Here is a 26,155-nt window from a genome sequence, read left to right on the forward strand (position 1 = left end):
AATCCTGGTGCTTCACCCCAACTCATCCCGTGCCCTGGTGTGGTGGCAAACGGGGTAATAAATGGGGTTGATACCAGATGTGTAATGTCACCTGGCATCAAGCCCAGCAATTAGTGATGTCATGTTGTCTATCAGATACCCGACATAACAACTATCAGTAATGAAAAAAAAAAAGTAAAAAAAAATGTATTTGAAAAAACACTCCCCAAAGCATTCCCTCTTCCACCAATTTATTGTAAAGAAAAAAAAAATGAGTATAATAATAAAGATATTGGGTATAATAATAAACAATTTTAACTGAAATAAAATACTGACATGGTAAAGTTTTTGGGGAAGCTGCGATCTGATAACTCATGTAGTAGCTGCCCACTAGAAGACAACAGCACAGAACTGATTTTAATGCTACCAAGTTTACTTAGCTGATGAGAAAATTTGTATTTTAGGACTTTTTTAGTATGTTCGGTATTAAAACTCAAAATGTTACATTTTTATAAGCAATATTACTGTCATGCAGTATTCACCTCCACACTAACGGGGTGCCACGATGGTGTCAGACTCTGTTCACATTTTAGAATCTGAAAGACAACCTTATGTATCTTAGTTGCTCAGCCAGAGCCGGCCGTCAGATGATTAATTTCCATTTTTTTTCCAGTCCTGCAGGAGTTAATTCCAGTGGATTGGTGTGCAGATTCTGGGAGCTCAGGTTGCTGATTAGCACCCAGAGCATCTCCTTCCTATTTAAGGGATTTGAGTCTGTTTCTCTGAGCCGATAATGGCTTCAACAAAGGTCCATCGATTCCGGTCTTTGTAGTGATCCAATTTTTAGAGATTTGTAGTTTGCTCTATTGAGTGGTGTGGAAGTTCCCCTGCCCTGTGTTTACTTCCTTCCTTTTTTTCCCTTCTGTACACATATAGTCACTCCTTTACGTTTAAGTGCGTGTGTATGAGTTTTGGTTCTCCCTTGTCCATGTCATTTTCGTGGGGTTTTGATACTGTGTTTTCCGGCCCGCTCCATGGATGGTGGAAAGGGGGGAGTAAGATCAGGGTTTGGACAGGAGTCAGGGTGATGCTGGGGGCACAGAACTCACTACCATCAAGTGTATCTCTGAGATAAGGGACAGAGCAGGGTTTCTAGTTTGAGAGTCAGTCTAGGAGCCCCTGTACAATCATTTCATACCTGTGATAGTTACTTTACTGAGTTGTGAGCACACAATTAACATTGTGCTGGAAAACTTTATAAGATCCTGGGCAGTGAGAAACCATGAATATAAATGGACATATTTCCCTTTAAGCTACAAATGGAATCTGTTATTTGACAACTGATAAAATCAGTTACATTCTGCAAATGTGGCATGTGCCTGGTTCTCTACGTGCTGAAAAGTATGATATCTCTGTGACTTAGTAAATATGAACTTGCTAGTTTACTCAGGTCATATGTGATAAGACTCACTTTAATGTTTTACCTCTACTTGTCAGCAGCACATGGCAGTGTCTATTTTATCTTAGTTGATATTTGCTAATGCTTCCAGGGGTCAGTTATAGTCACAGTTTTTTGGTGCAAAACAAGCAAAAGTCATAAGTAGACGCAAGATAACAGAAGGTTTTGGGCATAAGCCCTGGAGTGCTGTCACCATCAAGTATTTGTTCTCTTTCCAGATAATACTGGGTTCAGGTGCATTTCTGTATGTGTTTATATAACAAGATCAAAAAGAACCGTAAAGAACATGATCAGTGGCCCATTTTATCTAGGAGGTCTAGTTTCTGATCTCAGTATGTATACTGAACATCCTGTTTACCAGCTATCCCAAGAGAAATATTGTGTGTTTACAAATCTGTTCATAGTTAGAGCTCACTTTATAGTGTCCTCTTTTAATCTTAATGCATAAATGTTTGAACTGTCCTACTTGCAGTGCAGTGAGGTAGTACAATCCTGATAAGAACATCCTACAACCGCTTAGCCAAGTGTGTGAAAAGCAATATTTTCTATAATTATTCACTATTTGATTTACATAACACCAGAGCTGGAGGAAAGTTTCACCCAGCTCAGACAGAATGTGAAGGATGCAGATTACATACCCCACCAGTAAAAGAAGCCAGAAGAACACTGTTAGGGCTTACTCACACTAGCGTATAACTCGGAAAAGTGATATCCAATCGTTTAACGGATGGCCGTCGGACTAACGTTTCTTTATGGGCAGTGCCTAAAGTGGGGTTTTTTTTCTCATGCTGGCATGAGAAGAAAGGTACATAATGCTGTGATTTATTGGGCAAATCTGATGGCATGCACACATTCAAGTCTATAGGTGCCTGGAAATCATCGGACTGCACTCAGATAATCAATATGCTCAATAAACACAAGACTTAAATAAAGAGTGGGGACCACTGATGACTGCCCTTTCATTAGTTCTCTGACCAGTGCCCCTAACTTGTCATTCAGCTGGATGCTCTGATTGTCCAAAGCAAGTGCATCTCACTGGAAAGCAGAGTGCCCTGAGCATGGCAGAGAAGAAGGATGCAAGATCGGGTGGTGGACCCCTACCACTCTCCGCGCTGACAGTGCCAAGCTAAGGCCATAAGATTATGACAAGACACATGAAAACATCTGTCAGATTATTCAGAAATATGTTAGAGGAAAAATAATGCAGAGTTCATTCAAAGTTACAAATTTGATAAAGGGCGTAATGAGAAAAAAAATAAAAATGCCAAAATTGCGTTTTTTTTGGTCACAGCAACATTACAATAAAATGCAATAAGAGGAGATCAAAACATTGCCTCTACCAAATTTTTTTTTTTTTTTTTACAAATTTCTTAATTTTTTCTCACTACTAATATCTAGTTTAAAAGAACAGAAAGTCCTCAGTGGTTGATACCTTTTAATGGCTAACTGAAAAGATGGTAATAATTGCAAGCTTTCGAGACTACTCAGGTCTCTTCATCAGGCATGTAGGCGAGTAGTCTCGAAAGCTTGCAATTATTACCATCTTTTCAGTTAGCCATTAAAAGGTATCAACCACTGAGGACTTTCTGTTCTTTTAAACAAAATTTTTTTATCTCTACTGGCTAACACGGTACAAAGATATGTTTTACTTGTACTAATATCTATGAACTCGTACTGAAATGGGGAATCATAATACCAGGTCAGTTTTAGCATATAGTGAACATGGTAAATAAAGAAACTCAACAAAAACAATTGTGAAATTACACTTTTTTTTTTTTATACAATTTCACAGAACTTGGAATTTTTTTTTACCGTTTTCCAGTACAATATGGGGCAGAATAAATGGTGTCATTCAAAAGTACAACTCGCCCCCAAAAAACAACCCACATATGGCTATACTGCCAGAAACATAAAAACGTTATGCCTCTTGGTCCAAGAGATGAGTGGACCCGTGGAAATCTGGGTTCTGCTGGTAAAGATGAACTTTTGTAAAGTTTGATTTGGGACCTAGACTTGACCTGTACTTCATTTGAAGCCACTGATTGGGCAGTTCAGGACTCCCCCAACATGCAGCCAGCCATGAACAGAATATTTTGGGGGAGAGTGGGAGGGGTTTTTAAAAATTTTTTTGGGGGTGAACACTACATCTGATAAAACAGTTATTTCCCCCAGTGTGAGCCATTCAAACACTGCAAGCAGCTCACTGGGCCGAGCACCATGCATACACGAGCATAGTGATGCTTGCGCGAGTGGTCTGCATTTGTAAAGCACCCGAACTTGAACTTTGCTTTCTTGGAAAAGTCTGAATTTGTACCGAACACAGAACACTTAATTTCAGGTTCACTCATCTTTACTCTTGGAAGAAAAGGTTGGAAAAAATGAAAACCAAAAACGGAAAATCGCCGGGTCGTGAAGAGGTTAATGTTACAGATGAGCAGACCTGTGGAAGTCCAGGTTCTGCGGGTTCAGCTGGTTCTGCGGGTTCAGCTGGACTTTATATAAAGTTCTGTTCTGGACATGGACTTGACCTGAACTTTATTTAAAGTCACTGATTGGGCAGTTTGGCTATCCTTCTACATGCAGCCAGCCATAAACAGAAGAGTTCCGGGCGCGGGTGAGCGAGGTTTTATCATTATTTTTTGTTTGTTTGTACACACTATATCCGACAATGCTGATTTTACCACCAGTATGAGCCATTTAAAAATTGCAAGCGGCCAGCACCGAGTGTACCTGAGCACAGCGATGCTCGCACTAGTGGTGGGCATACATAAAGCACCTGAACTCGGAATACAAACACTGATTTTTTTGTAAAGTCCGTGTTCGGTATGAACACCGAACACAAAACCTTGGGTTCACTCATCTCTAGTTAAGTTATAATTACAATTTTACATTTCTTCATCAATTTCTATGACTCCTATTAAATCAATCTCCAAAACAGCAACAGCATAAGGGAACTTTTTTTTACTTGAACCATCACTGTAGAGGCCCTTTATATGGGCAGAAAGTTAACCAAACAAATTTTTGAAAGAACTCTAATTGTTTGATATTTAGCCCTTGTAAAATTAGTTAGTTGGTCGGCTAATCATATCTTTTATGCAGCTTGAAAAAGAATTGCTGTTGGCAAAACAATTCCCCATGTAGGCAGCGAATGTGATGTCATCATCTTCCTCTGCTATTGTATTAATGGTCATTGGTCTCCATACAATTTTCATAAGCTCTTCTAAAAGTGCCTTTAAATAAGCACTGATCTATCCTCAATTATCACACTTTATGGACAGAAATATGGTCTCTAAAAGTGTGTGCCCATAATCAGCGTTTGCAGCGTTTTAGAGATTTCTTAAAATCCCAATCACTGTGCGTGTACGGCCTACAGTGAAAACTGAACTGTGTTGTGGCATTCCGAGCCGCAAGCAAGTAAATTCTTTTCTGTGCAGTCGCAAACATTCTTCGTAGGGAGAACACAAGCAAAAGACCACAGTGCCCCGAAGCCTGATTGTGGGCACGAGATTTGCGGCCCCACAGGTCAGAAACCACCACGTCCAGGATGCAGCGGGTCCTGATTCTGGGCACGTACCCTAAAAGTTTATTTACACTAACCAAAAAGTTGCAGTGAACAAGTGCTAAATAGTAACATATTTACCAAGTGGTGTTGTTCACACAGGTAGACCACAGTAAATAATGCTCACTGAACATTATGTAATAGTTAGTTGTTATGTGCATGCAGGCTGCCATAGTTCATTACGATATGCCGCCAAGATCGATGAAATATTGCGCTGCACAAATGATTACTTTATCCGATGAACGAGCGTTTTGCTCATTCATTAGGTGGTCGGCAGCCTGGTTACAATGACAGAATATCGGCAATGATCATTTATTATAATCTTTCAGTTTAAATTCTCCTTTACGCTATTTTTTTATACTAGGACTAAGACTAAATTGAAACTAACATTAGAGTCAAGGTAACCTGGGTTAGAGTTCAAGAGATCAGCAATGACTATAGGCAGAGAGAAAAGTAATTGCAGACAAGAGTCAAAGGCAGAGGAATGGTCAAGAACAAGATGTGTAGAAGCATACTAGTTCAATCCAATAATACTGAAATAGGGTAGTATTAATGGTACAATAAGTGGACATGATAATGACAGTCTTGGGAATTAAACAGGGCTCTGTGAGAGATTATTGGTAACTGGACCTTTTGGTTTTCTGACAAACCCTTGTGATTATCTGGTCAGCTGGATGAGACGTTTTGTCAGAAGCGCTGTTACAACACCATTCCCATCTCTAAGAACAAAATAGAGACGTTTGATAGTCGTGATTGGTGCAGGGTAGGGGATGGGTAAATTTTAACATGTATAGAAACAGAGGGCAAAAATATGGAAATAAGCATATAAACATAATTCTAAAAATATGATTACGACTGATACGAACATGGTGTAAGCAATCAAACAAGACAAGTGTATTCTAGGCAGAAAATCCCCATGTGACACAAAAAAGCTGTATAATTTCATTAGTCTCCAAACCGTGAATGTATTCTTCCATCATATGTAAAGGGCAAACACATCTATCATAAAATTATTTAAACACGATAGCAGGAATACTTCATTTACCAATAATAGCATTCCTCTGGCAATCACAGGCGCCAACTTTATGCTGCTGCGGAACTGGTTTAATATCTTGGGAGCAGTTTAGAAAGCTAATACTTCTCTTGTAGGTTAGATGTCCGTCTGCCTCACGCTGAATCCAACTGCACTACTATGCATTGCATTAAAAGCATGTTAGCATTACAGACAAATTTGTAAGCACTTTGCAGGTTCTGAAACCTTTTTGGGCAAAGTTGGGATCTGCAAGGTAATAAAGCATTTATATGTCTTGCACCACAGATGAGTTAATGTGGAGCGTATCTATTGGATTTACCCTATGTGCACTCTTAACAGGAAAATTGTTGTCAGATGAAAGCTTTCTCACTAAGTCAGTGACCACAGAACAGCTTTCTGTTCAAATAATTAGGCGTCCATTCTCCATATTATTTTGTTTAGAGGAAACCTTATTAAAGTTCCAGGCATCATCAGCACAATCCAGAGTGGATCTCTCTTTCATTAGTAAAATCACTCTAAAGCACAGTTGATGATTCCTACACTTAACCAGTTGTCTGGAATACATTTCAAAGACAACAAACTACTAAATAAAGATTATAAGAGATGTAAACAGACAATTGACGCTCCTGTTCCCACGAATACAAAGAAATGATCTCTCTGTTGTAAAACGTACATGAGCATCTTTGTAAGAAAATGCTTTATTACAACTAAAATTCGATAACTTAGTTACATTAAATGGCAATGCCTCTAATTGTATAATATACACATCGACTGTCCTTGAGATAACTGCTGAAGAACAAAAGGAGAAAAACTAACAAGCGTTACATGACAGCTACATGAGAAGAAAGACTGGTAATGTGACAAGTAAAGCCATTTTCACTTTTTCTACAAAACAATCCGTAAACACGTATAAACAAATATTTTGCACGTACAAAATGTCATCTGCATTTTCCTAGATGAATGGAAGCTGCCATAGTGTCTCCCTAGTGGCCAATTTAGCAGAAAATTTGGAATAATGGTGGGTTTGCAAAGCAGTAACCTTTGCTCAAGACATTTGTCAGACAACCTGACAGTCATTGTAAAGGGTAGAAGGTTAAACAAATAGATGATAAAACATTACCAAATAGATTTGCAGAGGAAATGCATATTCTAGACGCAGTAAGAAAAAATGAAATGAACACAGCAATCTTTACATGGCAACAAAAAACCATACTATTGGTGTAATAGAAAAAAGTTTAACATAAAAATCCGAGGCTAGCATAGACTCATACATGTGCTAAACTTGGAGTGACATTTTTCATTTTTTTTTTTTAAATTTTCCTAATATCTACTAGGCAACGTAAGGGCAAGTCCCGTTTTTCCATGTTAGGGCTAGTTGATGAACTCTGCCCAAAAATGTTTTCAGCTAGTTACAAACTTTACTAATATAAGGTTAGGCTAGGGTCACAAGACTATATTTTCTCATATCTGAGATATGTCCGATTATGCTAATCACACTCTAATCAGAGTGTGATCAGAATGTGATCCGATTGTCTTGGGCGTATAGGATATGGGGGAAAAAATGAATTGTGTCAGTCAGTGAAAGGCTTACTGCATTCAGCTGTCATACAAGTGCGGTCCGACTTTTTTTTACGGACCCATTGACTTGCATGGGTGAGTGCGACCTGATTTACGGATGCAAATTGTCCATGTGTATGGCACCATAGACTAACATTGGTCTGTGCAGGATCTGATGTTTTGTGGAATAGCACTCTGATCAAAAATATGGTGGTGTGACCCTAGCCTAACAGTTAAATAAAATGTAATTAAAGAGGTGGTTCACCCCTTTTTATTACTGGGCACATCGACATTATGTTGAGAAACACGTTTTCTCTCAAATACCTTGTGCTGCCAACAGTGCCATTTAGCAGCTTTATTGTGGTCAACTCACCCTCTTCGTGTGACCCCCGGGCTCCGTGACCCCTGATGTCCGGTGATGTCAGGTGAACTTCCTGTTGACCTGACATCACCGCGGCCAGCTCCAGTCTCCGTGAGTGACTGGGTTGTAGGCAACATTTCATCGCTCGTCACAGCCCAGCATCGCTCCTGCTTGCGTGCTCTGCAGTGAAGGAGGGAGCAGGGAGATGATGGGCTGTGACAAGCCCAGTCACTGAGGAACACTGCGGCCCACCTCATTAGATGTGAAATCACCGAACATCAGAGGTCACGGAGCCTGGAGGTCACGCAAAGGGGGTGAGCGGACCGCAAAGCACCACTCACAGGCACTATTGGTAACAGAAGGTATTTGAGAGAAACCTTGCTTCTCAACATAAAATGTGGCCAGTAATGAAAACGAGTGAACCACCCCTTTAAAGTTGAATGTACAAAAGAATCCCAAGCAACTTTATATATTACGATAAATTGTAAGCGTTCTGTTGCTTGTTAACATGCAGAACCTATGTTAAGTGTTAATGCATATGTTTGGGTATATCACATCTACATACATAACTTCCAGTTGTATGGAGCTGTACAACTCGAAGTTTGTATTGCCATAGATTTCTTCATAACCCTACTATACCTCCATATGCTGTTTTTCATACAATTTTTTTTATTTGATTTCATGTAATTCTGACAAAATAAATCACAGCATGCTCTATTATGTTATTGCATTATCCTCTCCTAGAAGCTTCTGTACAGTTTTTAAGAACAAAGTGTTGAGGTCCATAGAAAACATTGTGTAATTGAAGTTCCTGTACTGCTACAGGTATAACTAAGGGTGCGGCATGTAAAAATGAAGTACTGATAATATCCCTCAACATCTGATTTTAACCCCTTCACACCCCTTCACACCCCATCCTTGCTCATAATATACCCCCATCCTGCTCATAATATACTCCCATTCTGCTCATAATATACCCCTATTCTGCTCATAATATACCCCCATCCTGCTCATAATATACCCCCATCCTACTATACATGCTGGTATACGGCCCGCATCCTGTGGCACATAAAAAAAATAAACGTTCATACTCACCTTACTTCACCTCACTCCCTGCAGCATCGCTCCTCCTCTCGTCTGTGCCAGCGGCAGAGCCGCTGAGTGGAGCCGTCCCCATTCCCCTGCAGTACTGCGATCTTCTCCTGGCTGCCGGCGGCCGCTGAGTGGAGCCGTCCCCGTTCCCCTGCAGCACCACGATGTCCTCCTGGCTGCCGGCGGCTGCGTGTGGACACGTGCGCACAGCGATGACGTCATCGCTGTGCACACCGCTAGTCTCCACTCAGCGGCCGCCAGCACAGACAGGAGGACATCGCGGTGCTGCAGGGGAACGGGGATGGCTCCACTCAGCGGCTGCCGGCAGCCAGGAGGAGATCGCGGTGCTGCAGGGGAATGGTGACAGGTGAGTGTACTGATTCACTGCACCCCGCGCTGATGATGATGCACGGGGAGCAGTGAATACAGCCGCACATGATCACGCCGGGCTGTAGTTGCCAGGGGTGATCATGTGGTCCGGCTGTTTATCCCTCGCCCATCATCCCGCCCACCTGTCAGCCCTGAGAGATGATGGGCGGGATGATAAGCGTGCATATTAAATGAGCTGGCACATGTGGTCACGGCAGGCGCTGCTGCAGCCTGCTCATGCTCCCGATGACCCGCTCCACCGCAGCACCCTCATTCCACTAAGCCCTACATTCAGACCATAAAACGCACCCCCCACTTTCCCCCAACATTTGGGGGAAAAAAAATGCGTCTTATAGTCCGAAAAATATGGTATATGGTAAAACTGATATATCGGTGTGATGCCTCAGGTCGGTAAAAGTTCGTAAATATCAAACATACAGTACAGACCAAAGTGTGGACACACCTTCTCATTCAAAGAGTTTTCTTTATTTTCATGACTCTGAAAATTGTAGATTCATATTGAAGGCATCAAAACTATGAACTAACACATGTGGAATGAAATACTTAACAAAAAAGTGTGAAACAACTGATAATATGTCTTATATTCTAGGTTCTTCAAAGTAGCCACCTTTTGCTTTGATTACTGCTTTGCACACTCTTGGCATTCTCTTGATGAGCTTCAAGAGGTAGTCACCGGAAATGGTCTTCCAACAGTCTTGAAGGAGTTCCCAGAGATGCTTAGCACTTGTTGGCCCTTCTGCCTTTACTCTGCGGTCCAGCTCACCCCAAACAATGTCGATTGGGTTCAGGTCTGGTGACTGTGGAGGCCAGGTCATCTGGCGTAGCACCCCATCACTCTCCTTCTTAGTCAAATAGCCCTTACATAGCCTGATGGTGTGTTTGGGGTCATTGTCCTGTTGAAAAATAAATGATGGTCCAACAAAACGCAAACCGGATGGAATAGCATGCCGCTGCAAGATGTTGTGGTAGCCATGCTGGTTCAGTATGCCTTCAATTTTGAATAAATCCCCAACAGTGTCATCAGCAAAGCACCCGCACACTATCACACCTCCTCCAGACTGGTCTAATGTCCATTCCTTGTGTTCTTTAGCCCAAACAAGTCTCTTCTGCTTGTTGCCTGTCCTTAGCATTGGTTTCCTAGCAGCTATTTTACCATGAAGGCCTGCTGCACAAAGTCTCCTCGTAAGGGGTACTTGGCACACTGCAACATCGCTAGCCAATAATAGCGATGCCGAGCGGGATAGTACCCGCCCCCATCGCACATGCAATATCTTGTGATAGCTGCCGTAGCGAACATTATCGCTACGGCAGCTTCACACGCACTTACCTGCCCTGCGACGTCGCTCTGACCTTCGACCCGCCTCCTTCCTAAGGGGGCGGGTCGTGTGGCGTCACAGCGATGTCACACGGCAGGCGGCCAATAGAAGCGGAGGGGCGGAGAAGAGCAGGACGTAAACATCCCGCCCACCTCCTTCCTTCCGCATAGCCGGTAGAGGCAGGTAAGGAGATGTTCCTCGCTCCTGCGGCTTCATACACAGCGATGTGTGCTGCCGCAGGAACGAGGAACAACATCGAACCTGTCGCTGCAGCGAAATTATGAAAATGACCGACAGTACACAGATCACCGATTTACGACGCTTTGCGATCGTTTATCGGTGCATCTAGGCTTTACCTGTTTCGACGTCATTACTGGCGCCGGATGTGCGTCACTTTCGATTTGACCCCGACGACATCGCAGTAGCGATGTCGCAACGTGCAAAGTACCCCTAACAGTTGTTCTAGAGATGTGTCTGCTGCTAGAACTCTGTGTGGCATTGACCTGGTCTCTAATCTGAGCTGCTGTTAAGCTGCGATTTCTGAGGCTGGTGACTCGGATAAACTTATCCTCCGCAGCAGAAGTGACTCTTGGTCTTCCTTTCCTGGGGCGCTCCTCATGTGAGCCAGTTTCTTTGTAGAGTTTGATGTTTTTTGATCCTGCACTTGGGGACACTTTCAAAGTTTTCCCAATTTTTCAGACTTAGTGACCTTCATTTCTTAAAGTAATGATGGCCACTCGTTTTTCTTTACTTAGCTGCTTTTTTCTTGCCATAATACAAATTCTAACAGTCTATTCAGTAGGACTATCAGCTGTGTTTCAACCAGACTTCTGCACAACACAACTGATGGTCCCAACCCCATTTATAAGGCAAGGAATCCCACTTATTAAACCTGGCAGGGCACACCTGTGAAGTGAAAACAATTTCCGGTGACTACCTCTTGAAGCTCATCAAGAGAATGCCAAGAGTGTGCAAAGCAGTAATCAGAGCAAAAGGTGAATACTTTGAAGAACCTAGAATATAAGACATAGTTTCAGTTGTTTCACACTTTTTTGTTAAGTATTTCATTCCACATGTGTTAATTCATAGTTTTTATGCCTTCAATGTGAATCTACAATTTTCAGAGTCATGAAAAAAAAGAAAACTCTTTGAATGAGAAGGTGTGTCCAAACTTTTCATCTGTACTGTATATAGATTTACTTTTATTTAAAGGGTTAAAAAAAAAATTCAGAAGTTTGTTAAAAAAAAAAAAAAAAAAGAGTAGCACTTTTGGCGCTATATTCTGAGACTCGAAGCGTTCTCATTTTTTGGGATATGAAGCTCAGTGACAGCTTACTTTTTGCGTCTTGAGCTGACATGTTTTTTTTTATAACTGAAATTTTATTATTTTTTTTCTAAAGCATACAAAGAAAAATAACATGAATATGCTCCACAAGCATGTGGGCTATAGCAAAAAGCCATATATCATGGTACACATCCTATTATCTATTAATATAAGAAAGACAAGGACTATATCAAGACACACATTGCAATACGAGACAAGAAAACAAGGGGCAAAGGGGTACAGAAAGTACAGGTGAGTATATAGGATTCTGGAAAGACCATACCACTATTCTCTATTGGCCCAGTATCCCAAAGGGACCAAATACTCTCAAACTGATCTATCATGTTATTTGACATAGTTGATAGATACTCCATTCTCCTCACTTCTTGGATCCGAGAATGGAAATCGTTAAAAGTAACAGTTTCACTTTCCTACCCAACTGAGCAGCTAGAATATTTAATAGGTAGAACTTAGGGGTACTTTGCATACTACGACATCGCTAGCCCATGCTTGCGATGTCGAGCGTGATAGTCCCCGCCCCTGTCGCACATGCGATATCTTGTGATCGCTGCCGTAGTGAACATTATCGCTACGGCAGCTTCACATGCACTCACCTGCCCTGCGACGTCGCTCTGGCCGGCAACCCGCCTCCTTCCTAAGGGGGCGGGTCGTGCGGCATCACACGGCAGGCGGCCAATAGAAGCGGAGGGGCGGAGATGAGCGGGACATAAACATCCCGCCCACCTCCGTCCTTCCGCATAGCCGGCGTGAGCCACGGGACGCAGGTAGGAGATGTTCCTCGCTCCTGCAGCTTCTCACACAGCGATGTGTGCTGCCGCAGGGGAACGAGGAACAACATCGTACAGTCGCTGCTGCGCAATTATGAAAATGTCGAACACTACACCGATGATACGATTACGACGCTTTTTCGCTTGTTAATCGTATCATAAACGCTTTACACACTACGATATCGACAGCGACGCCGGATGTGCGTCACTTTCGATTTGACCCCACCGACATCGCAGCTACGATGTCGTAGTGTGCAAAGTACCCCTTAGGGTCCAGGGGTATCTGGAGATCAGTTACTTTATAAATTATGGATTGTACCAACCTCCAAAAGCACTGGCTATTGGGACATAGCCATAATAGATGTGGGACATCCCCACCTGTAACCCCACATCTCCAACACTTATCAGGTATAGCCGGATTTAGTTTGTGTAATAACGATGGGGTGTGATACCAGTACATGAGTAGCTTGTACTGATCTTCTTTGAAGATATAGCACGTGGATGTTTTTGAGGCACTATCCCAGATCCGTTTCTACACACATAAGAGAATGGTCTCACCCAGGAAATCCTCCCATTTACCCATATATGCATAATTTGGCTGTTCGTCTGGATAGGGGGTAATTAGAATATGATATATATCTGAGATAAGGCCCTTAGTAGAAACCCCGACTCTGCATAATCTTTCAAAATAGAGCTGACATGTTTAATGATGCAAGTTTTGTGCGGATGCTACGTTTTGATCACCATTTATTGCATTTAAAAAAATGTTTGCGTGGACCAAAAAACATAATTTTGGCATTTCGAATATTTTTCTTGCAGCGCCATGTACCAATCACATTAATTGATTACATATTTTGATAGAGCAGGCATTTCTGAAAGCAGCAATACCAAATATGTGTATATCTTTTATTTTTTCAACGGTTTTATTTTCAATGGGGCGAATAGGGGGTGATTTGGACTTTAGGTTTGTTTTTATTTTGTCATATTTTAAAAAACTTTTTTTTTTGTTTACATTTTTAATTTATTTTACTAGTGCCCCTAGGGGACTTTATGTATCCACTGTCTTATTGCTTGTGCATTTCTTTGACCAGTGCTGCAGAGCTCTGATCAACAAAAATGCACTGTTCTTTTAAGAACATGGTCATGTCATGGGTCATCACATGACGTCAAGGTACCATGAGAACCATCGGCTTCCAGTGATTGCGTCACAGGTCCTCCAATGGTAGCGGAGAACGACGCGATCCCCACCGCGGCCATTTAAATCATGCTGATCTAACGGGTTCTGGCGGGGATCACACTGTTCCCTGCCATTATCGGTGGCACTGAGACACGATCACGGGGTGTCAGAGGGTTGTCATGACAGCACGGGGTCAGGCAATGACCCGTGTCTCTGTCATGACTCACTTCCTGTGAAGCATCGGTCTGATCAGCACAAGCAATTAGACAGTGCAGGCATAAAGTTCCCTAAGGGGACTAGTAAGATCAATAAAAAATGTAAAAATATAAAAAAAAAAAAAACCCAAAATATGAACCACCTCAAAAAAATAAAAGTTTAAATCAGCCCCCTTTGGTCAATTGAAAATGAAACAATAGGAAAACAAAAAAAACATACATATTTGGTATGACCACATTTAGAAATATCCGATCTATCAAAATATAAAATCACTAATCATTAATCTGATCAGTAAAAGGCATAGAGAGAAAAAACATCAAAACTCAAGAATTCCATTTTTTTTGTTCACTGTAATATTGCATTAAAATGCAATAACAGGCAATCAAAACATTGCAAAAAATAAGCTGTTACACAGCTCCAGATCTCAATTTTATTTTTTTTTTACAACTGCTGAATTTTTTTTCACCACTTAGAAAAAAGTAAAACAATACACATTTGGCATCTATGAATATGTACTGACCTGGAAAATCATATTACCAGGTCAATTTAACCATATAGTGAACATGGCAAATTAAAAACCCCCCAAAAAATGTGGAATTGCATGTTTTGCAATTTTACTGCACTTGGAATTTATGTGGCAGAATGAATGGTGTCATTGAAAAGTACAACTCATGCCGCATAAATAACAAGCCCGCATATGGCTATATTGACAGAAAAAAAACAAAGTTATGGGTCTTGGAAGAGAGGAAAAAAAGAAAAAAAACGGAAAATCGCATGAGGATAAGGGGTTAACCCCTTCACGACCAACGACGTACTGTACGTTATTGGTCATGTCGTGGTAATCACCACCAGCTGCTTCAGTGAGCTGGCAGTAATCCCAGCACATGTCTGTTTATTTGAACAGCAGACATGCAGCTAACATGCGCGGGTGGATCCGTGAATCATCCACACCTGCTTGCCACTTAGATCACGCTGTCAAAATGTGACAGCGCAATTTATTATTATTATAGCGCCATTTATTCCATCGCGCTTTACATGTGAAAGGGGTATACAAAATAGGGACAAGTACAATAATCATAAACAATACAAGGCACAGACAGGTACAGGAGGACAGAAGTCCCTGCCCACGAGGGCTCACAGTCTACAAGGGATGGGTGAGAATAGAGTGGGTGAGGGTAGAGCTGGTCGTGCGGTGAGGATGGCGCTGTTTCCCACCGCCATCGGCGGCCCCATGATGCAATCACATGGAGCCAATGGTTGCCATGTTAGCAACAGGTCATGTGATGACTGTCGCTATCATGACGTATTTGACGTATTTTCTGTGCGAGCCAACAGAGCGGCTGCTCTAACAGGAACGCAGTATTTCTGCTGATCAGAGCTGTGCAGCTTTGATCAACTGAAATGAACAAGCAATCAGACTGCTGATCCATAAAGTCCCCTAGGGTGACTAGTAAAATAAATAAAAAATGTGAAAAAAAATATTAAAATATAAAAGAAACCCTAAAAGTTCAAATCACCCCCTATTCGCCCCAATCAAAATAAAAGTTAAAAAAATACACATATTTGACATTGTCGCTTTCAGAAATGTCTGATCTATCAAAATATAAAATCAATTAATTTGAATGGTACACGGCGTGGTGAGAAAAACAATTCCAAATGCCAAAATTACATTTTTTGATCGCCGCAAATTTTAACAGGGGATCGAAATGTAGCATTTGCACAAAAATGGTAGAATTAAAAACGCCAGCTCAAGACACAAAAAATAAGCCATCACTGAGCCCCAAAGCCCAAAAAATGACAATGCTACGGGTTGTGTAAAATGGCGCCAAAAGCCCAATTCTTTTTTTGAACAAACTTCTAAATTTTTTTTAACCCTTAGATAAAAGTAAAAATATACATGTTTGGGTATCTACGAACTCTTACCGGCCTGAGACATCAGACCAACATATCAGTTATACCTAATAATGAACACGGTTAATAAGATATCGCCAAAAGAATCGTGCAATTGCACTTTTTTTTGCAATTTCACCCCACTTGAAATTTTTTTCCCCGTTTTGCAATATACTATACGGTAATACTAATACTTTCATTCAAAAGTACAACTCGTCCAGCAAAAATAAGCGCTCATATGATTAACGAAAGAATTAAAAAGTTATAGCTCTCGGAAGAAGGGGAGCAAAAAATGAAAACGAAAAATGGATAATCGCCCAGGGGTGAAGGGGTTAACCAGCCAACCCTAACAACTCCATGGAGAGGGACCACAGAGACTGAGAATAAAGCCCGCTTTACACGCTACAAGATATCTTACGATGTGTCGGTGGAGTCACGTCGTAAGTGACGCACATCCGGCATCGTAAGGTATGTTGTAGCGTGTGACAGCGACGTGCAATTGCATTTGAACGAAAAACCGTTCATCGCATGCACGTCGTTCATTCCTGACGAATTGAACGTCAGATTGTTCATCGTACCCAGGGTAGCGCACATTACAGTGTGTGACACCCCGGGGACAATGAACAGATCTCACCTGCCTCCTGCAGCTACCGGCCCACAATGCGGAAGGAAGGAGGTGGGCAGGATGTTTACGTCCCGCTCAGCTCCGCCCCTCTGCTTCTATTGGTCGGCTGCTGCGTGACGTCGATTTGACGACAAACGTCCCTCCCACTCCAGGAAGTGGACATTCGCCGCCCACATCGAGGTCGTATGGAAGGTAAGTATGACGGGGGTTAATCGTTTGTGCGGCACGTTCAACAAATTGAACGTGCTGCACATACGATGGGGGCGTTGCAAATCGCATACAATATCGTATGCGAAATTGCAATGTGTAAAGCAGGCTTAAGGCTATGTGCGCACGTTGCGTAGTGTCCATGCTGAAAAATCTGCAGCGATTTGGCAGTGCTTGTGCACTTCAAATCGCTGCAGAAACACTGCGTAATGGATGCAGTGTGTCTGCAGAATAAATGCCGATTCCATGCGCTTTTTTGAGCGCAACAATTTGGATCAAAATTTCACCATGCAAATCGCTGTGCTCTCAAATGCAACGTGCGGATGGATTATGCACAATCTTCATAGATTGTGCTGGGAACGCAGGACGCATGCATTTATGTTGCAGTGCAATATGCAGCGTAAATGCATGATATTGCGCAACATGCGCACATAGCCTTAGCCCTTTGGCTACACCAGAAACAGAATCAGTGCCACTGGTATTCTTTCATAGCGCTGCAAGGCATTTTTGGATCTAACAAAAAATACTAGATTAGAAGATGCAGGGTTCATTGTTAGGCCTGATTACCATGACAACAAATCAGCACAACTGTTGGGAACCTCTCTCCACTGTCTAACTTCTAATAGTTGACCTGGCTCCTTCAACTAATCTCGCTGGTATGATGACACAGTTGTAGAAAAAGACATGGACCACACATCCAAAAATTATAAGTTGATCTAGTGTCGCTAGGCAAAACTTTATATAACTGAACATGAGGTTCTTAGTTTAACATTATGATCAGACTGTCCACTGCTTACAAACCTCATGATCAGTTTTATACATTTTTGCCTACCGACACTAGATCAACGTATGATTTTTGGAGATTTTATCTAGACCATTACTATTTTTGCTTTCAGTTCAGTCTGAGAGTTTGAGAAAGGTGAGTTTTCTAGCTTCTTTCACTTGGTGTTGGTGCTGTGTGGCGGCCATTGTTGCTGTGGTTTTAGGTCTGTGGGGCAGTGTGGCCTGGAGTCATAGGGACTTAGCCTTGAAACCTGGGTGCTGTGGGGCACTAGGTCGCCCACCCTGCTGATGCACTGTCGCTGCGGCGATGGTTGGCGCATGACACCATACCTTTGAGGTTATGATAAGTTGGGGACCCACTCAGAGGTTCGCCGTGATGTGGCAGTGGGCTTCTTACAGTATGATCAGAATGTTAAACTAAGAACCTCATGTTCCGTTTTATTAATTTTCGATTAGCGACACTAGATCAACTTAACTTAAGATTTTTGGAGGTACAGTCCATGTCTTTTTCAACAGCTGTGTCAGTCTAGTTGGCACACAAGCAGTACCCATGAGAGACTGAATATACATTAAACTGCCCTCATTATGGATGTCTACATCATGAAGTTGTCTGGTGTTAAAACTCTTTTCACTTCAAAGACAAAGTTATTAAAAATTACATTAAAACAAAATTTATGTCATACTTGTAGTGTTTTATTTTACTGTACTGCAGGGAATAATGGAGGACATTTTGGAAGTTGGCTTAACAGACACTCCTCTGTGTACTTTGCTATACATGAGGATAAGGCAGGTTATATGCCCAAAAGTGCTTATTCACTTTGTTGTACACTTGATAAGGAAAATTCTTCCAATCATTCCTAATTAAAGGGGAATAAGTATTATAGATATGTGTATTTGTACTCACTATACACAGAATGCAACTCTCGAAAAACCCAATAACCATACATCCGGTCCATTATAAAAAAAAATCCACGTATTATGTAATCTATCTCTAAAACCACAAAGAGGTCATAAGGTCAACTGCATTGCAATGAAGTTAAGCATAGCATTTAACCAAAATAAAAGAATCTCACAATACGGGAGTCTTCTATAAGTATTGATCCAAAATGGTTTGGCAGCTACACATTGTCTCAACCACGCAATTATCTTGAACTCTGACTTATTAGCCATTTCTAATAACTTTAAAAGCACAGTTCATCATACTAGATCAAACTATTGACATTTTATAAAGGACGGCATTTATTACAAGTCCATACTTCTATCTACATGTATTATTTTACTTAATTATCTCGATTCTTTAATTTAAGTTTTCAAAATATGAAGAATAAAGTTTACAAAGGACAAAAAAAGAGAAAAATAACGTTACAAACACAAACATAAAACCATCACCACAATCATTTGCAGCTCTGTTATGACTGTGGATGCTGTTGGATGGGCTTGTTAGCATAACACATAATAATAAGGGGAAAATGATTAAAGAATTAAGGGTACTTTGCACGCTGCGATATCGGTACCGATATCGCTAGCGAGCATATCCGCCCCCGTCGGTTGTGTGTCACGGGCAAATCGCTGCCCGTGGCGGACAACATCGCTAACACCCGTCACACGGACTTACCTTCCCTGCGACGTCGCTCTGGCCGGCGATCCGCCTCCTTTCTAAGGGGGAGGTTCGTACGGCGTCACAGCGACTTCACACGGCAGCCGTCCAATAGCAGAGAAGGGGCGGAGATGAGCGGCCGGAACATGCCGCCCACCTCCTTCCTTCCTCACTGCTGGTGGACACAGGTAAGGAGATGTTCGTCGTTCCTGCGGTGTCACACATAGCGATGTGTGCTGCCGCAGGAACAACGAACAACATTGTACCTGCAGTAGCAACGCTATTTGGAAAAAGAGCGAAGTGTCAATGAGCAACGATTTTTCACGTTTTTGCGCTCGTTGATCGTCGCTCTTTTGTGTCACACGCTGCAATGTCGCTAACGGCGCCGGATGTGCGTCACTAACGACGTGACCCCGATGATATATCGTTAGCGATGACGCAGCGTGAAAAGCACCCTTTACATTAAGCCATGTAATAGTCATCATTTCCTTCAATTCCACTCCTTAGTAGATTCTCCCATCTTCTGCCTTGTATGAGGAACTATGACTAATAGGGAAAATGGAGGAGCGCTACTCTTTAATTGGAGTAGCTACCACTACTGTATAGACACTGCAGGAAAAATAACACATTCATGGACGCTGCTCTACTGCATGAGTATTGCTAGTACTGTACCTACTGTATTCCTAAAGTATGAAATACTAGGACTATATATACAGTATTAACACTGCTAGTGTTGTATCTACTGTAATGAAATTTGCAGGAGCTGGTGGGACGTTGGGCTACATCATATCCAACAGGGGTCCTTGAGGCAGTGACCATAGTTGGCTGAAGGCTTCAACTGAGAGTACAGCAATGATTAGTAAGCAGCCAAGGGACAGCTCCACAGTGGTCATATAGTGGACATATCATCTGCAGTACTGTGAGCAGCAAGTTTGTAGAAGCAGGAAAGATCTAGAAATCATCAGAGAATCAGCAATGACTTAAAGAGAGTCTGTCACATCAAAACTCAATTGAAACTAATTAGATAAGTCATACACTGGACTTATACCCTATAAAAATCAAGCCTTGGTTTTCCTTCCCTTCCTTGTGCACAAAAATGTCTTTATTCAATCTGCAATTTTCTGCACCAAATCTGCAACTTCTGGCAGAAAAACACGGTGCGTTTTTGCTTTGTGATTTTCATAACGAAGACAATGGGTGATAGGGCTGAAAAACACAATCAAAAAAGCACCAAGAATTGACATGCTACGTATTATTTTCTGCACCAAATCTGCAAGAAAAAATATAAGCAACCTGTGCACAACACTTCACAATTCTCAAAGACTTTGCAGGCATAAGAATAAGCATGCAGTTTTCTGACAAAACTGCACCAAATAAAAAAACAATAATGCATCAAAAAATGCACTGTGTGCACATGGATGGCCTTAGGGATCCTCAATTACCATCCCTCAACATTAAAGATGAGCGAACCTACTCGGTTCGCCTTCGCCAATTTCAGATTCGGTACAAGTCTTGGTCAGTTCGTTCAGGCTCGGCTTAACGAACACTGCTCAAAAGTCGGCAATGTTTGGTAAGTGTTCGTTTGCAGAAAACCGACTCCTTGCCCTATCACAGCCATGTCAAGTATTGGCACGGCTGTGATTGGCCAGGGAAATCACTGTAAAAAAAAAAAAGCAAAAGGGTTAAAGCACGATATACTTACCAAGTCTGACCTGACCCCATTGGACTTCTTTCTGTGAGGTCACATCAAACAGCAGGTGTATGCGACCCCTCCACCAACATTGCAGGCCCTATGACGACGTATCACAGATCATTGTGCAAATGTGTCACCTACCATATTGAACAACGTGCAGCAAGATACAGTATGCTGTCCAGAGTCCAGATGTGCATTGCAGCTGACAGTGGCCACTTTGAGCCTTAAAGTTAAATGAGCGCCATATGCGTGACCAGCATTGAATGTTTTGGGGGGTCATGGGTTCCATATCATAGCATTTCTGTATGCAAGGTGTCGATTTGTATTGAATTGATGAAGCCCTGCAATTTTTTAATTCACTTTTTTTTCTCTATCTTGTTCCGTTTCAAAGATAAAAATGCTAACTCCATTGTTTTCCACCAGGTGGTGCAATAGGTGGTTTCATTGTCTAGCGCATGACTACTTTACTATACCTAGACACGACTTCTATGCCTATAGCTGCCGCCATTCTCAAGTTAATGGCGGTGGACAGGATAGGGGTGGACACACTGTATAAAGGTCTTGGAGGAAGTGAATGGAAAAAGTGGGAAAGCTAATCAATTCTCCACGTTCCCAGGGGAGAGAGAGTAGATAGACTGAAAACGTTTTCCTTTGAAGGCCAAATATGTCCAGCCCCATATTGAGACACTCCAAAACAACCCCTATATTGCCAGGCATGAAAGACTTTGTCATGTAACCCCGGGAGGAAATGTAAATTACCCAAAGTAGGAAACAGAGAGGAAGATAGCAGTAAGATATGAGAACAGACAGTGAGATGAGCACAACAGGTAAGGATGGCCCCAATCGTGGGATGAGTTTAAAAGTATACGCACAGGTTGCGTATTTGGATGCAAAAATTTCTGCACCATTTCTGCATCTTTTGGTAGGAAAAAGCAGCGGCAAAAATGTGGGTTTTGACTCATTTTTGCATGCGTTTTTTACCTGCGTTTTTCTAGCGTTTCTAGACACCAATGAATTCTACAGAGATAGATAGATAGACAGATATATAGACATACAGATGGACAGACATATAGACGGACAGACATATAGACATATAATTGCACAACCCCCAGACATGTAATAAAATTGCACCGAGTGGAGCTTATTGGACAGCTTTTTATGATTAAATACATAAATGAAAAAAATGACGTCTACATCGGAGCTGGGAACTTTGCTTTCTAATAAACTGGTGAACAAGTAGCAGTGTCTTGTTTTAATTTCTCTCTTTTTATAAATGCATTGGAAGCCATGAACTACAGCGGACCTTCATGGATTTTTTTTATAAGGTGGTGAACCAAGGGAAGTGTGGAGGAGTGTTTTTTCAAATGAACTATTTTTGTGTGTGTTTTTCTCTTTTCACTTACTGGGTTAGTAATGGGTTGTCTCATAGACACCTCTCTATTACTAACACCATGGCTTGATGCCAGCTGAGAATACACAACTGACATCAACCCCAAAAATCATTACCCGATTGCCACCGCACCAAGGCAATTGGGAAGTGCCTAGGTGAAGTGCCAGAAATGGTCTATCTTCGGTGATGTGCCATTTCAGGGGTGGCTGTGGGCTGGTATTTTTAGGCCGTGAAGAGCTCAATAACCATGTACCTTCCCAGCCTGATAATATCAGCCCACAGCTGTCTGCTTTCATAAAAAGCTGTCCAACAAGCTAAACAGTGTGCAATTTTATTATATCCCTGTCACTCTCTCGGTCTACTGTATCTATTATCTACCTCTATAGATTTGACCGAAATAAAGAGATTCTCTTGATTAATGTAAAAATCCTTTATTGGTTCATCAATTCAAAGGAATATACATATTAAAACCATTTAAAAAGAGAAAACAGAAGACCGTGTAGGATGTAAAAAAACCAGATCCAGGGCGCAAAATAAAAACGTTGTCTGACTCAAACCATTACATTGGTTGTATAAATAACATTTAAATAATGGATGGTAGCGTGATGCATACGGTAAGTAGGTAAACATGTATATATAAAGACAAACAAAGTTAAACAGTGTATGTGTGAATAATTGCTCCAAGGTATGAAAGTATGGGAGTCTCACAAAAGGAGAGAACTATGCCAGTGCAAACAATTGACCAGACCAAGGGGCAAAATAAAATAACAACCATAGGTAACCATTCTAAAATGTTTAATATACCTGGAACAAATGCAGGAGCATAGTTACCATATGAATATGCCCCAGGATGCATTTCCCACACATATTGACACTGAGACCAAATAAGTTATTATCTATCTCTATAGAATTCACTGCTATCTAAAAACACATGCAAAAATCTACAAAAATGCAGCAAATCCACAATCATTTTTATACCTGTGTTTTTATAGCGCTTTCTACTGATTTCATTGTCACTGTCAAGTCAATGGGTAAAAAAAAAACGCTGGAAAAACACTGAATTAATTTACATGCTGCACCAAATCTGCAAGTCACAAGTAAGCAACATGTGCATGACACTTAAGGATTTTCATTCACTTTGCAGTCATCAGGATTCTATTTAGGTTTTGGAGAAATCTGCACTCAAAAGCGCATAAAATAAACTGCAAAAAAATGTCAAATGTGCACACAGCCTTAAGGGTTTTCACCAAAGGCAAGTTCAGCCACCAAGAGCGCATACTTTTGATCCTAAAAAAATACACTTACTTTAGCTTCAGTTTCTCCTCGATGCAGAGTGTACAAGTGATGAACAGCACTTTGAGAAGAGGACCACGGATGAGTAAGGATCTGAAATACATGGAAATCATGTCCAAGTGTATCAGAAGTGACCAGCAACATGCCTAGAAAGACAAAAAAATTATACAAGTTAGTTTAACTCTTAGTACTTGATAGTTCAGTTTAAAGATATTTACCTTTTGAGGACTAATAAAAAAGCCTCACCATGCTGCTAAGCAAAGGTGCACAACACTCCCAAGAGCCGTATAATATTTGAAGGGGTATTCTGATCTAAGGTGTATCAACAGTGCTATATAAATGCCATAATCTAATAAGTAGGGGGTTCTATATCTCGAATTTAGACTATTTTAGACAATGAGGATCCTCAGCTCTCTTATTTACAGCTTCAGAAAAACAGGAGTCAAGATGGCCATGCAATGCAGTGAAGCTATATGCATAGTTTATGATAGTTAGGGCTTGTGTACAAAACTGATTTCTCTCTATCTGAGAATAATAGTCCAACTATGCTGATCAGAGTTTGATAAGAGTCTAATCAAAGTGGAATCAATTTTCTCAGAGGTGGAGAGAGGAAAAAAAAAAGTTTCCCCACCTTCTCTATTATATCAGTCTGTGAAAATGGGACTGCACTCAGATGTCATCTGAGTGCGATCCAATTTCTTTCACAGACATATAGACTTGAAAGGCCTACTGCCTTCCGATTCTTGGATGAAACTCGCACATAGTGCAATTTTTTTTCACACACCGAAATAGTCAGTGAAAAAAATGTTAAGCTGCACTGTCCCATAACATTTTTAGTTTCCATCAATTGAACTATGCGAGGGCTCATTTTTTTTTTGCATGAGGAGCTGATAATTTTACATGATAGACGTTTGCGTGTAATGCCACTACAGTACATTCTCACACACTGTATGATACCCACAATGCCTCCCACACAGTATTATGCCTTCACAGTATACACCCCAACTCACAGTATGCTGCCCCCACAATGCCTCCCCACAGTATGCTGTACCTAAAGTATGGGGCCACCCTAGTACTTTCCAATCATACCATATGATACCCCAAAAGTGCCTCTCACACACAGCATAATGCTCCAACAGTGCCCTCACACACAATAATGTCTCAAAAGTATATTCCCACACACACAGTATGATGCCCCATAGAGTGCTAATTGTACGCACACACAATATACTATTCGCACAGCCCTCACTTAACATACACACAGAATGATGTCCTTACAGCCAACACACAAAGCATAATGATACCAACGTCCCTGATACGCTGTATGATGTCCAATGCAATATGATGATTCTTCTCTATTCACCTCACCACATTATACTTCCCCGCATAGTGCCACTACACAGTATCATGTCCCCCAAATTCCTACAAATAATGATGACCCAAAATCTCCCCCCATACAGTAAAATGATCCCACAGTGCCTCTTACACAATGATGCTTCCCACGGTTTCCACGCACACAATATGTTGCCCCCCAATATCCACAACAGTATGATGGCCCCAGAATCTTTCCCACACACAGTATAATGCCCGTATAGAATCTCTCACACCCTGTATGATGCCCCCATGGCATCCTCAACACACAGTAATACGTCTCCTTAGCGGACCTCACATTTACATTCCACCTGAGAATGTCACATGACCTAATAGTCTTTGCAGGTCCTTTAGTCTATATCTGGACAAAATTATGGGACAGGGATCTGACGGTTCCCTGCTTCATCATTAAATTTAATGTCAACTGTGTTGCGAGGACACAGGTACAGTTGACATTTGGATATACCATCGACCTCCCGGGACAGGTGAATCCAGGACAGTTGGGAGGTGTGGTTAATTTACATACTAATATACAGTAAATGTGCATAATTATTAATAGGTTTATGTAATTTTCATTATTTCCTACAAGTTGATATTAGGCAATGTGTCCATATATTGCCCTGTATGAATGAGCACTTGTAACAAATATTAAATAAAAAAAAAACATAAAAACTAAACATTCACTGTTTTTACATTTTTCTTACCTTGTTATCTAATCTCAGACATGTTATACAATAAAATATCCTATAACTATGTATGTTTGTTTATATTACAATGTTAAAAATATAAAAATAATACAAAAAAAGGCCTTTTGTGATAAAACTAACTTAACAGAATACAATATTTCCATTGGCCTTTCTCAAGTTTGATAGACTGACTTTGCATATTAGCACTGTTTGCATTTGCATTCCTGCATATTATTGCTCCTTACCTGTTGTGGTGGTTTAGCTTTTGTGTCTTTGTTAAAATTTGGAAAGTTACCGAATCTTCGTTATTTGGGCTCTGCATGCCACAATTTCTTTTTATTTTAAGTGAAACTACTGAGATGCAATTTA

The 26,155-nt window shown here is 41.2% G+C and overlaps 1 protein-coding gene across 4 annotated transcripts in view; it reads right to left on the bottom strand.

Moving 5' to 3' along the window:
• The window catches only part of BCAS3 (BCAS3 microtubule associated cell migration factor), a 1,792,248-nt gene that overhangs the window by 1,208,073 nt on the left and 558,020 nt on the right, over window positions 1-26,155 (bottom strand). For all 4 annotated transcript variants that reach the window (XM_075336241.1, XM_075336239.1, XM_075336242.1 and 1 more), the window contains exon 15: window positions 23,742-23,875. In XM_075336241.1, the coding sequence (XP_075192356.1) occupies window positions 23,742-23,875 (134 nt within the window). The remainder of the gene's footprint in view (window positions 1-23,741; window positions 23,876-26,155) is intronic.

This window comes from Anomaloglossus baeobatrachus, chromosome 2 (genome assembly GCF_048569485.1).
Source record: "Anomaloglossus baeobatrachus isolate aAnoBae1 chromosome 2, aAnoBae1.hap1, whole genome shotgun sequence".
NCBI classification, from domain to species: domain Eukaryota; kingdom Metazoa; phylum Chordata; class Amphibia; order Anura; family Aromobatidae; genus Anomaloglossus; species Anomaloglossus baeobatrachus.